Source organism: Mizuhopecten yessoensis, unplaced genomic scaffold, assembly GCF_002113885.1.
Source record: "Mizuhopecten yessoensis strain PY_sf001 unplaced genomic scaffold, ASM211388v2 scaffold7529, whole genome shotgun sequence".
In the NCBI taxonomy this organism is placed as follows: domain Eukaryota; kingdom Metazoa; phylum Mollusca; class Bivalvia; order Pectinida; family Pectinidae; genus Mizuhopecten; species Mizuhopecten yessoensis.
Genome location: NW_018407093.1, coordinates 180,340 through 193,902, shown reverse-complemented (window position 1 = coordinate 193,902; position 13,563 = coordinate 180,340). Strand labels below are relative to the sequence as shown.

At 39.3% G+C, this 13,563-nt stretch overlaps 1 protein-coding gene across 2 annotated transcripts; it reads left to right on the top strand.

Annotated features, from left to right (window-relative positions):
* The first annotated feature begins 3,329 nt into the window (after positions 1–3,329).
* Positions 3,330–13,489, top strand: LOC110453864. Of its 2 annotated transcripts, XR_002463314.1 has the most exons (3): positions 3,330–3,533; positions 7,291–9,840; positions 11,669–13,489. XR_002463314.1 is itself a non-coding variant. In XM_021503050.1 (2 exons), exon 2 carries the CDS (start codon positions 7,292–7,294, stop codon positions 9,071–9,073), a length of 1,782 nt encoding a protein of 593 aa, XP_021358725.1. In that variant the 5' UTR covers positions 3,330–3,533; position 7,291; the 3' UTR covers positions 9,074–9,862. The 2 variants fall into 2 exon arrangements, 1 of the variants encoding a protein (XP_021358725.1); XM_021503050.1 differs by lacking the exon at positions 11,669–13,489 and having other exon boundaries at positions 7,291–9,862.
* The last annotated feature ends 74 nt before the right edge of the window (positions 13,490–13,563 follow it).

Below are 13,563 nucleotides of genomic sequence, written 5' to 3'. Positions count from 1 at the left end.
TGTGGTCGGAGCTTTTCTGGATATAAATATAGGTGCCATCTAATATGGCAGTGGCTTTATCTCCAAAAAATGCTTCTGAAAAGACAGTATTGTGCCCGAGCAACTGTTCTCTTGTCAAGTGATCCGGACCTAGAAATTGTGGGACTATCGATGTGTCTAATGCCTGTACTATGGAGTGGAAAGTTTTGGACACACTTGACTTGGAAATTCCAAAAAGAGAAGAACACTGACTCCAGGAAATGTCGGTTTTCAGTTTTACCCAGAACAGTAATAGAGCATCGTGTGTAGTCTTGGTATATATACCAGATGAAAGATATGGGGAACAGTGCGAGTGGATTTCGAGGAACTGATCTTTTGGACCAACCTGTCCAGGTATGCATGCCGAGTCATCAAGAGAAGAAAAGCTTATTGTAAACGCAGACTGGTTCTGTGAAAGGACGTGCGACACCTCTAGGAGGTCATTAATGATTTCGGACGATTTTGATGGTAACTGAGATTCCAAGGAACCTCTACCATCAAGGACAACCTCTGTAGACGGATCTAAGTCGTTACCAATAAGGTGAATGGAGCAGACGCGGGATGAGGTGGGACACCACAGTTTGTGTGAATAGATCAGGTGATGTCTTGCACGTTTTGGTAAGACTGATGATTTTGTTCCATTTCTTGCAAAGGTAACAAGACAGAGACAGCATTTTTTGTGTGAAGATGATCCATTCAAAAGATCATGAAGGGTCAGCAACGGCAGGATATGGGACGGGGAGTCGTCTTCTTCCTCTATTTCCTGGTTCTGCTCGGGTTCAGGTTCAGGCTGATTTTTGTTCCGAAGATACTTCATGTAGCACTTCTGGCAAATAAGTGCTTGTTCCTTTGCTGACATCAATCCTTGTTGCACCAGCGTATCTAGGAGCCATTTATATTGTGGACTATTTACATTGCGTGCACTTCTGTTCTTATTGCCACTACGTTTCTTGAAGTATACTTGACACCCTTCTCCAACACATTTACCCTCCATCTTGAAACAATAACGATTGGTTTATGAAGCGTCGATAAAGTAACAAAATAGCAAGCCACCGATGATTGCTGTAAACAGCTAATACTTAGTAGTTTGGTACAATTATGCGAAAATGTGTGATAAATAACGAACAACTAATTACACAAAATAACAAGACAATATAATAAATCACATTCAATACCTCCAAGAAGCGCAGAATTGATTGATTACTTAGAACAAAATAAAGTATTTCATATGGATAATCTATCTATTCGATGTGGCGTGGTCGGCAGGCACAAAGAAAGTGAGACAAGTCAGGGTCCCAACCCTGACAGAGCCACAACGCTTTGGAGATGGGACAATAAAACAAGGAAAGTGAGACAAGAATAGCTAGCGTCGAGTCAATGATTCCGTAAACGTATAGACAAAGACAAGAAGATACGGATAAATGTACAAGGCCACACGATCAGAAAATTCAGAAGAGGACAACTTGAGATAGAACAGTATTCATGTATCAGGGTGTCCTCAGTGTAAATCTTTATATCGATACTGTTTATTTAGTCGTTACACATCATAAAACTGTCATGAAAATATCCGCTCTGATATTCAATATAAAAGTTTGTATATAATAAGCTATATAATAGGGTTTCAGACAAGGTTGTTACTCATTTCCCCTTTTCTTTCAATTTACAACCACATTCAGGCGGCGATATGAGAACGTTCCACCACATGGAATTAGCTGATTTTTGGTACACATATGAAACAAGTAAAGCTCTATCCGATTTTCTGATGGAAATTTGCATCCAAAACTATATAACGGGAGAAAATTGCAATTTTATGGCATTTTTCTTCATAATTGTGTCTCTGCAAGTGCATTTTCATCCGAGAATATTTTTTTTTTTGTTTTATGAATAAACACGATGTTTTGGAAATATTTATCAAAAGAAATTTATACTATGTTGCGAATTACAATTTCGAGATAACCTTCTTTTATTTACGAACTTATGTCTTTGATGCTGAAATTGACAACTTTATAAAAATACATTTTCACTGAAATTATGAAATCTGGGTGTCGGAAAGGTGTAAAATTATTCTTCGGAAAAGAAAAAAACAGTAGTTGAGCTAGATAAGAAATTATACGGGGGCAGGCTCCTATGGAGAATTAACATTACTGGAAACAGGCCCTTTCAGTATACCGAAATTCGGTTTACTAACGACACATAGGCAAATGCAACACAGAATTTAAATATGTAGACATACATCTACGTTCTTCATTAATAATACATAATTTAGTTGACATTTTGAATAAGAGATCAATCATTAATGACAAATATTACACTATATAAAATATATTACCAAGTCATGCAACTAAATTTGATAGTATGCAAACTACTGAGACACGGTTTCAATGATTTCTTCGCTGCAACGTGATGATCTTTGCCCATGTATATTAACATTATAAAATGTATCGGGAGCATGATTGATCACTCTACTCACTCTTAGATACTACCACTGTAGACCAGCATGGACTCATCCAGATAAGTGTATAATAGAGTCTACTAAAGTTACCTAGGGGTGAGAGGGTTAATGTGGCCGGACTAAAAGTGTGCAGCTTGGAGAATGCGTCATGTTCTCTGACAACACAATCCGAACTCTGAGTCAATGCATCTAAATACAACGTGACATATAACAATTAACTAGTTCAATATCATAAACATCCATCTCACAGCTTTGTGTGATGAATCGATGTAGAAGAACCAGCGAGAGAATCGTAACTTGTACTTTAACGCACATATAACACATAAAACTCAGCTAGTAGTCTCGTATAGGTCGCTTTATTATTCCCAGAAAGAAATCACCAAACACTGGCTGCTATATCTAAAGGCTGAATACGTTATATGACCTTCTCGTCAAATATTACTAGTTCCAGGTATGTTTAACAATGAAATGTAAGAATAATTATACAATAAATATTTACGTTTTGTGTCATATTACTGTCATTGTACGCCATATTTCCATGTTTTATCGTTTAGCAAAAATATGTGATTCAAATGAGCTTGACAAGGCGACCTGGACTACTTTGACATTGATTAACGGTTACTTTTACATATACTTCAGTTTTCATGTAGCTCCTTGGTGTAAATCATGAACATTTTTTTACACAGGTTAAATAATAAATATAAGTTGTCACACGAACATGCTTCCAAACCAGCATCTGGGTCAAAAAAGCTTCCCGTGACTAAACGTTTATTCCTTTCTACTTGGCTAATTCCATCTAGAATATTTAAATACATGTAGATATATGTATTCATATATCTGCATGTGTGTTACGATTAAAGTTGGTCTGTACAGACGACGCACCGACACGTAGACAAAGTAAGCCTGGGGAAGAGGGTGTGACAATGAAGTGATAACAGTATGGTGTGGTACCGTGATACAAGGTGTTACACACATTTTACCGAGAACATATTCTAACACCTACCAACATACGAACACCGGACGTAGCCGACAACAATATATGGATAGATTAGCATTCATTAAGGTAAGGATAACATATATTGACTTCAAACTCATTGTTTTAGTATAATTAGTGTTAATATTGTCTCCTGTTATATAGAAGGATCCCATTAACAATTATCGACTTTAACTGAAAACAGAGAAAAATATATAAAACAGAGAAAAAATCTAAAACTTTCGTTTGATCTAATAAGATATTGTTGATAACACACGTAGAAATGGTAACAAAGACTCGGTGAATTGTCCAGTGAACAGCCCAAACACACTCTAAACTGATACAATATATTATGTAGCATTAACCCAACAAAGGCGTAAGCCAAGCAGTGGCGGATCCAGAGGGTTTTTTTGGCCTTCAGGAACCCGCCCCTGATAATTTCCTTTAAAAATCATGTATTTTCACCATTTTCCTCAATTTTCCCCCACATGGAACCCCCCCCCCCCCCCCCCAGATAGGTCTCTGGATCCGCCACTGCTGGTAAGGCTGGGCTGTTACACAATTTTAGCCCGCGACTGAAATTAATAGAATCTATCACTCCTGTGTGATGTAGAAAGAGATATCTCGACCCTCGGGATGAGATTTTTATTTTTATGTTTACCTCGAGGCTTTGCCGAGTGCTAAACCTAAAAACTATCTCATCCCGAGGGTTGAGATATGTTTGTCTACATCACACAGGTGTGATTGATTATTTTTCTCCCACATTTACATACCGTAAAAAATACCTTCGCAGTACCTTCACTGCGAAGTTGTATTTTTGACCCCAATGCACCGAACTATCATCAATTAAATTAATCAACACTTTTTTCCTTCGGCAACACATTCGCCTATTTAGAAATGTCGGAATGCTGAGCTTGCCATGTTTTGTTTGCATGTGTATTATGCATGTGTGTAAAAAGTGATGACGTAATCGGTTTTGCTAAAAGTGTACAGGGTCACAGGTCATGTTGAAAGAAGTGCGTTGTCTGTGACGTAATAGCGCGTGTCAGTTGTCTTGATCGAGGTAGATCAAGACAGATTTATCTTTTCCCTACCAAAAACCGGAATGTACTTGTGAAGTGTGGGAGAAAACCCGATCTCGCTTAGTTACTGGGATTTTTTTTCGCACCTTTCAGTTCTGAAAATCATTAAATTTTTATAGTCCAAAGAAAGTCTTTGGGCCTCAAATAAATATGGCCTATTCACTTCTAAAGCATCGTTTGAATGTCTCCACGTAAATAATGTAGTCTGTCCTTTCAAAGAAGAAAACATTTTTCACAGTGTAGATTTGATGTTATGCACAATATAAAAACAATACATATCACTACAAAACAGTTATTTATGAAACATATGTATGATGCGGTTAATTTCGAGCGTTAGCGTGCTGTTTAATAGATGGCTGTGTGAAAATTCCGTGAAATGTCGCGGGAAGGTGGCAGACAGATTTGACGAGATAGAAAAATCTAGCACGGGCGACTACCTGGGATTCTTTTCTGAGGTGCGAGAAAGTATGACCCAATTGGGTTGTCAGAGTTTTGTCTATTTCGTAACCACACACATATTTATAAATATGTATTGATTTTTCCTTTACATGTGTCTTACAGGTAGCGTCCCAATCTCTATTGCATCGTCCATGTAACTGTGTAGATTACCGGCCGGTATCCGTGATAGCGGTTTTTTTGTGTTGAGTTACTATGAATAATATCTTTTTTTCTTTTTCTTATTTTGTTCAAAGGTAATACCTGAAGAGTAAATGTTATTATTTCTAAAACGAAATATAACCAAAATGTAAATGTAATAATTAAAGGCTTATGTGTGACTTATATTGGGTTTTCACAAATTCCTTATTGATTTTTGTGGATATGTTTGTTTTGCAGAGTGATCTGATTATACTATTAACGTTTGTCTGGGTGAGGGTGTGTATATGTCTGTTTCTGTGTGAGTGTGTNGTGTGTGTGTGTGTGTGTGTGTGTGTGTGTGTGTGTGTGTGTGTGTGTGTGTGTGTGTGTGTGTGTGTGTGTGTGTGTGTGTGTGTGTGTGTTGGTGTGATTGGGTATATGCTTGTGTCGGTGTGAGTGTGTATATGTTTGTGTGGGTGTCGGTGTTTGTGTTGGTGTGAGTGTGAGTGGGTATATGCTTTTGTCGGTGTAAGTGTGTATGTGGGGATGCGTGTGTCGGTGTGGGTGTTGGTGTATATGTTTGTGTTGATGTGAGTGTGGGTGTGTATGTGCTTGTGTCGGTGTGAATATGTTTATGTTTGTGTCGGTGTGAGTATGGGTGTATATGTACTTGTGTCGGTGTGAGTGTGGGTGTGTATATGCTTGTGTTGGTGTGAGTGTGTATATGTTTGTGTTGGTGTCGGTGTTTGTCTTGGTGTGAGTGTGGGTGTGTATATGTTTGTGTTGGTGTGAGTGTGTATATGCTTGTGTTGGTGTGAGTGTGTATATGCTTGTGTAGGCGTGAGTGTGGATATGTTTGTGTTGGTGTCGGTATTTGTGTTTGTGTGAGTGTGTGTGTGTATATGCTTGTGTTGGTATGAGTGTGTATATGCTTGTGTAGGCGTGAGTGTGTATATGCTTGTGTTGGTGTGAGTGTGTATATGTTTGTGTTGGTGTCGGTATTTGTGTTTGTGTGAGTGTGGGTGTGTATATATGCTTGTGTTGGTGTGAGTGTGTATATGCTTATGTTGGTGTGAGTGTTTATATGTTTGTGTTGGTGTCGGTATTTGTGTTTGTGTGAGCTTGGGTGTGTATATGCTTGTGTTGGTGTGAGTGTGTATATGCTGGTGTTGGTGTGAGTGTGTATATGTTTGTGTTGGTGTCGGTGTTTGTGTTGGTGTGAGTGTGTATATGTTTGTGTTGATGTCGGTGTTTGTGTTGGTGTGAGTGTGTATATGTTTATTTTGATGTCGGTGTTTGTGTTGGTGTGAGTGTGGGTGTGTATATGCTTGTGTAGGCGTGATGTGTATATGTTGGTGTTGGTGTGAGTGTGGGTGTGTATATGCTTGTGTAGGCGTGAGTGTGTATATGTTTGTGTTGGTGTGAGTGTGTATATGCTTGTGTAGGCGTGAGTGTGTATATGTTTGTGTTGGTGTGAGTGTGGGTGTGTATATGCTTGTGTTGGTATTAGTGTGTATATGTTGGTGTTGGTGTGAGTGTGGGTGTGTATATGCTTGTGTAGGCGTGAGTGTGTATATGTTTGTGTTGGTGTGAGTGTGTATATGCTTGTGTAGGCGTGAGTGTGTATATGTTTGTGCTGGTGTCGGTGTTTGTGTCGGTGTGAGTGTGTATATGTATGTGTTGGTGTATATATTTGTGTTGGTGTGAGTGTGGGTGTGTATGTGCGTGCGTCGGTGTGGGTGTGTATGTGCTTGTGTCGATGTGGGTTTTGGTGTGCATATATTTGTTTCGGTGTGAGTGTGGGTGTGTCTGTGCTTGTTATGGTTTTGGTTGTGTAGATTTAACGTGTATTTGTCTAAGATGGGTAAGAATGGTTGGTTGTGTTATGAATTGTTTAGTAATTTCTTCTCATATATTTTTAACAAATTAGGTATATTTCAAGTGAAACCACCGAGTGTAAATATTGATCTTCAAGACGTCCAAGACGTTCATGTGACGTCATCTATATTGGGTATGATGATTAATAATCTTATTATGACATTAATTACCTGTCACTCGTAAAGTTCCAGGTTATGTAGATATTTATAACATTCCGTCTAACTGTTCATATGAAATAGCACTTAGCTGTACACACACTTGACACAAAAATGGAAGATCACGTTTCAATCAGTCGTGTTTACCTGTTTCAGGATGTCGACTATGGTTAAAGGGATACAGTATAGTCTACTGGCTCTTATGTTCTTCTCCGTCATACTGGTACTGTGGAACATCGAGTATGTAACCTTCCAAACAACAAACTACAGCCGCCTTAACTATCACTGGACGACGACCAGCGACATACTCTCGTCAAGTAAAGGAAATGCATCCTCTGTTGATCTGGATATATTATACATCCCGAAAATAAGAATTCAATTTACATCAAAGAATATAAACGGATCAGCGACTGCAGACAATGTAAAACTCATTAAAGGGAACACCAAGACGAACCTAAATATAATTAAGGGGCCCCACCCGCCACCATCGCATGTTAATAATACATTATTGAAATTAAACAATTCCCATTCTCCTGCTAAAGAATCATTAGTAACAACAGAAACTCCACAAACGCGTGTTGACGATTTGCCAGTGACAACAGAAACTCCACAAAAGCGTGTTAACGATTTGTCAGTGACAACAGAAACTCCACAAACGCGTGTTGACGATTTGTCAGTGACAACAGAAACTCCACAAAAGCGTGTTGACGTTTTGCCAGTGACAACAGAAACTCCACAAACGCGTGTTGACGATTTGATAGTGACAACAGAAACTCAACAAACGCGTGTTGACGATTTGTCAGTGAAAACAGAAACTCCACAAACGCGTGTTGACGATTTGATAGTGACAACAGACAATCAACCAAAGCGTGTTAATGATTTGTCAAAGACAACAAGCAAGCCAACATCTCGTGTAAACAGAACAATGGTGAAAGTGGACAAGCCAACATCTCGTGCGAATGATTCGTCGGTGAAACTAGACAAACCTCGTGTGAATAATACATCAAAGGTCAATGTTGAAGATAGTCCAAAGGACCAGTGGACAAAATTCCGATACCCGCTCGATGTTGATATGGTTGAGCTCGTAAGAAAACTAAAATCAAACATACCTGTAGCTCATAAACCTATATTTCCGTACAGCTATAACTTTACTCACCATCGAATAGCCAAATGTATGTCTGGTACACCGTTTTTTATCTTTCTTATCAAATCCGCTGTTGCGAATGATGAAAATAGGGCGGCGATCAGAGAGACATGGGCACATTCTAAACTTCAAAAGAAATATAACTTCATTCGGATATTTTTGGTTGGCAGTTCTGATAAAAAGTCGGTCATGTCAGCAATTAAAACGGAGAGTAGTAAATACAACGATATCGTCCGAATGTCATTTCTTGATAATTACTATAACAACACATTAAAGACGACAGGAGCGATTCACTGGACCGTACAGCACTGTAACCGCGCCAAGTTTGTAGTTTTTGTCGATGACGATATGCTGGTATCTATCAAATCATTGTATTCTTTTATACACACCAAAGTGACAGGACCGACCTATTTTGGAGGCCACATAGATGTACAGTACCCTCAGCGACAAAAGGGAGATAAGTGGTACGTGTCTAATCAGGATTATCCCTATGCTATTTATCCCCCGATGCCGTCTGGAGGATTTTTAATCATGACCATGAACTTCGTTATCGACCTGCACTTTGCTACCCAATACACAAGGAGGTTTATCTACGACGACGTGTACCTTGCAATATTAGCCTACAAGCTCCGTGTTAGACCCGTTAACATACCGAAAGTCTACGTGACACCAATAAGGCTTGATAACGGACTCCTCCAAAACAGTCTGGCAGTGCATGGGTTCGACCCGTCAGCTCTCAGACTAACGTGGAAGCTGTTCAAACGTTCCTTTGTCCACAGAAGCAATATGGCTTAACCACGTCAGCGTCTGACACTTTTCGGGAGTTCCTGTGGGTAGCTTATTGGACTCTTTTCTGATGTTCCTGTGGGTAGCTTATTGGACTCTTTTCGGGTGTTCCTGTGGGTAGCTTATTGGACTCTTTTCGGGTGTTCCTGTAGGTAGCTTATTGGACTCTTTTCGGGTGTTCCTGTGGGAAGCTTAATTGATTCTTTTCGGGTGCTCCTGTGGGTAGCTTATTGATATAACTCAACACCTTATCAATCTGCAGATCCGTGTCAGTTAGCGAGGCTTGTCCTGCCAAATATTCGTATGTAAGGCCAATATCTGATAACCGAGCTCAGGGCATGCCGTTCAATACCTTGTGATTCGAAATCTTCGCTTCAGAAACTATTGGCGACATTATATAATATATTGTGTTATTAATAATTTATGTACGTGTTGATCTTTCGTAGTACCATTAAACAACTGGTAATTGCTTTATAAACTGCATAGAAAACATAGTGGAGGGAGTCTGTGTTTTTGATTCATTGTCGTCGCATTGTGGTGTCATTAATGACACCGAACGGCTAATGCTACCTGGCCGCAGGCGTCAGTTTCAAATTCAAAGGATTTGTCTGCTGAATAACTGAATTACTTGGTAATGAAGAGGACGTAATACTTTTAAAAACAAACAAACAAGCGAACGATTCAAAGGAGCTACATCTCTGAATACCCTCCTAGAAACAAGGGCGGTCACCGAGCAGAATTCCGTCATGATGTAATGGTCTCCTCCAAATCGATGGGTAGGTATATAATTATGAGACAGGAACCATTAAAACTGTTTTTCGGTGTATTCATTTTATCTTTGCAACCGATTTGGTGAATTTCTTTACGAAAAAAAAAAATCAGAGTCTTATTCTCTGAGTTTTCGTGTCATAGATAAGGTTGGACCTTAAAAAAGACCTTAAGTAGCCAAGCATTAAATAAATAACAAAATAATAAATAACCTATCCGAGAAGTAAAATGTCATAAGAAATAATATTTGAAGTGCAAAATTTAAAAGAAATCTCGAAATTTACAAGGAAAAGGTCCCCTAATTCTAACATATTTCTAAAACAGAGGCGGAAGCTCATACTGCCCAATTTATTCGTAAAAAGCCTATGCAAGTGTGTTCTATTGCAGATTTCTTCTTCTCAAACATTGAGTCAATGGATCTTTCCTTTAAAACATATTCCAGATTAAATTATGTGATTGGGAATAAAAGCAATTCAACCTGAACATGTTAAGGAACATAAATCCATTCTATATGGACTGAATCGCCCATAAAGAACTTGATGAGCACTGCATAAAGATACATAACACGTGTATGGGATTTTATGACGATGTCTGCTTATATGATCCCCAATTCAAAGCGTTGATGGATGGAATAATTTCAGTGCTAATGGAAACGACTCTACATGACAACACGAAGGTTAAATGATAAAAAGGATTCCAAACCGTATAAGGGAGGTACCGGGTTTTAGAAAACAAGAGGCCCAAGGGCCTTAGCGGTCACCTGAGTTATATTATAGGTACTGGTAGCTTTATTTTATTGTTTAGATGTGATGTGGAAATCAGCATGTTAACTAAGTGAAATACAATACTTGTCATGTCATCAATGGATAAGAATTTGAAAATATTGGTAAATGTTCCCTTTGGGGCCCCGCCCTAGCCCCTGGGGATGGGGCAGGAATCCCAATTTTACAAAGTAATACTCTCATTCACCCAAGATGATTCTGATTAAGTTTGAGTAATTTTCTGCTGAAAATGGATAAAATATATACCGAAAAGTGTTATTTCCCTATATAAACTATATTAAACTTTACCCCCTCCCCAAGGGAGAACGGATAGCTCGGGGGTCCTGAAATTTACAATTTAAGTAAAGCCCCTGATGATCTTTCTTTCCACGTAGAGAAAATCACTGTAGTACCTCTGAGTCTGGAGAAGAAGATTTTTGAAATATTGATTAATTTTCCCTTTGGGGCCCCGCCCTGGCCCCAGGGGTCGGGGTAGGAATCTCAATTTTACAATTTGAAACCATCTACCTCCAAGGATAATTCTCACCAAGTAAAAATAATTTCCTACAGAAAGTTGTCAAAATATACCCAAAAGTGTTATTTCCCTATATAAACTATAGTAAACTTTACCCCCTCCCCAAGGGAGAACGGATAGCTCGGGGGTCCTGAAATTTACAATTTAAGTAAAGCCCCTGATGATCTTTCTTTCCAAGTTGAGAAAATCACTGTAGTACCTCTGAGTTTGGAGGAGAAGGTTTTTGAAATATTTTCCCCAGGGGTTGGGGTAGGAATCCCAATTTTACAATTTTGAAGCCTCATCTACCAAGGATGATTCTGACCAAGTTTGAATAAAATCCATCCACTGGTTCTTGAGAAGAAGTTGAAAATGTAAAAGTTTACGCACGACGCACGACGGACGACGGACGACGACGGACGAAAAGCGATTAGAATAGGTCACTTGAGCAAAGCTCAGGTGACCTAAAAACGTTTCTTTGACACTGATATGTTTAACGATGACAAAGAAATGCCTCATAAAACGCCTTACACTAAAGTATTATTATGTGGGTTTTTTCAGGTTCGGAGGTGTGATTGCGGCATACATTTATCTCAACCGTGTCATGTTTACCGCCATATGATAGGCTAGTATCCTTGGTGATCACTTCCATATGCCAAAGATGCAAGCGGTAAATGGCTAAGTCTGACCAACAGCATGGCCGGGGAACACCGATCTCTACTGTGAAGAGCATAAACGGAGGAGTAAAAAGAATTTACTTCCAGAGGAAAAGAAGTTTAACCCTCAACAAAGAGGATTTCTTCAAAGACTTGTGGACTCATCCACCAGAATGTCCTATGATTGCACCGAGGTATCACCTTCCAAGGATGGGAACTCTTCAACACACCTTACGCTATGGCACCTCCTGAAGAAGGGATACCGCACTCCCACACCACGCCTGTGACTTTGGCCTGTGGGCATGGACAGTGCTTCCTCCGTCCCGTCCCGGTGACGCAATATCAAAAGTCGTCCAGTATCACCTTTAGAGAGGTTTTAATGTCTTAAAGTCTTGGCACAATCACGCATTGTTTTCATTCTTCTCCTTCACCATAATTAAGTTCAGCCAGCTTCGCATATCCAAGTCCAGTCGAATATACATAAGCATCATAGCATACCTTAGCTGCCTTCCCCGGTTAATGTCAGGCTCTGCGTGTTCGAAAGAATGGGAGAATGTATAAAAATCGAACTATAGTATTGATTGAAGAAATTGAGCTCATGAACCTAACTGAAGACGCCACAGTAACCTTTAGGCACGTCGTACAGTAATAAAAGTGTACTATTTATCTATACTTTCGGATAAAGACTATTGTCACCCTTCCTATTTTTAACACTCTTTCTGATTGGATATCTACGCGGGGTGCATATTTCTATAGATCCCGCTTTGCCGGAGTCTATAAAAGCACGTGCGAGGGGAGATAACTCAAATTTTAATCTCTCTTCATAACAACAAAGATGGCGTCCGACACACACAAGCGTTCGAGATTTGTGAATCATTCACATGATGAAATCACCTACATGCAATCTAGAACGACAGCAAATTCAACGAAACATGCAAAGAGGGTGCTGCTAGGGTGCTAATTACAAAGATGGTTGTGTATTATCCGAAATATTGCAGAAAAGATGTACGGTAGGGGCTATTTTGGTAGCAGTCAAATACACCTCGAACTCACAAAGTGACTTGCAATTTTGCAGGAAAATTATAATATCAGATTGCCAGGGTGACAAATTCGTTATCTCTGGATTAGGAGGAGTCTACTAGCTTATAGACACATTTAGTCTTACAGACCCCTCGCCTTTGGACCCAGAGATAACTAATAATAAACCACCCGAGGATTCAAGGATACAAGGAACAGGACACCGTGTTTTGTGTTATGATGATAATGTATTGTTGTCTGAGGATTGACCTAGTTATCTGAAAATAAATCTTCTTTGCAACATTCTTCTCCTTGAAGAACATCTAACGGAAGTTAGCTACTTATTGCAGAGCAAAATTAATCACTTATGGTGATGTTTAGGATGAAGTATTGACTATAAGGAATAATGTGTCCGACAAAAATAGGATTGTTAGCAGTAATATGTTGTAATAATAATAATTCGAGGTTCTTATATATTGCTTTATCACAACCGAGTTCGTAGGTAGTCTCAAAGCCGTTCGCAAATTTTTATCTGTGGTTATATGGCCTTAACAACCAGCCAATATCTTTATCAACTCCCTGGGGAGCATACAGTCTGTGCTGCCTTTCCGGCGCTCACATCTAGCATTCTACACTTCTAGCACTGCCCAACTATGTACTCATTTACAGCTGAGTAGACTGGAACAAGCGAAGTAACGTTTCTTGCTCAAATATACAACACAGTGCCATGCCGTGACTCGAACCCGCAACCCTTCAGTCACGAGCCCGGCGTCCTACCACTAG

Excerpts from the sequence above, each read along its gene's own strand:
- LOC110453864 (XM_021503050.1), top strand. The coding sequence starts at position 7,292 with ATGTCGACTATGGTTAAAGGGATACAGTATAGTCTACTGGCTCTTATG.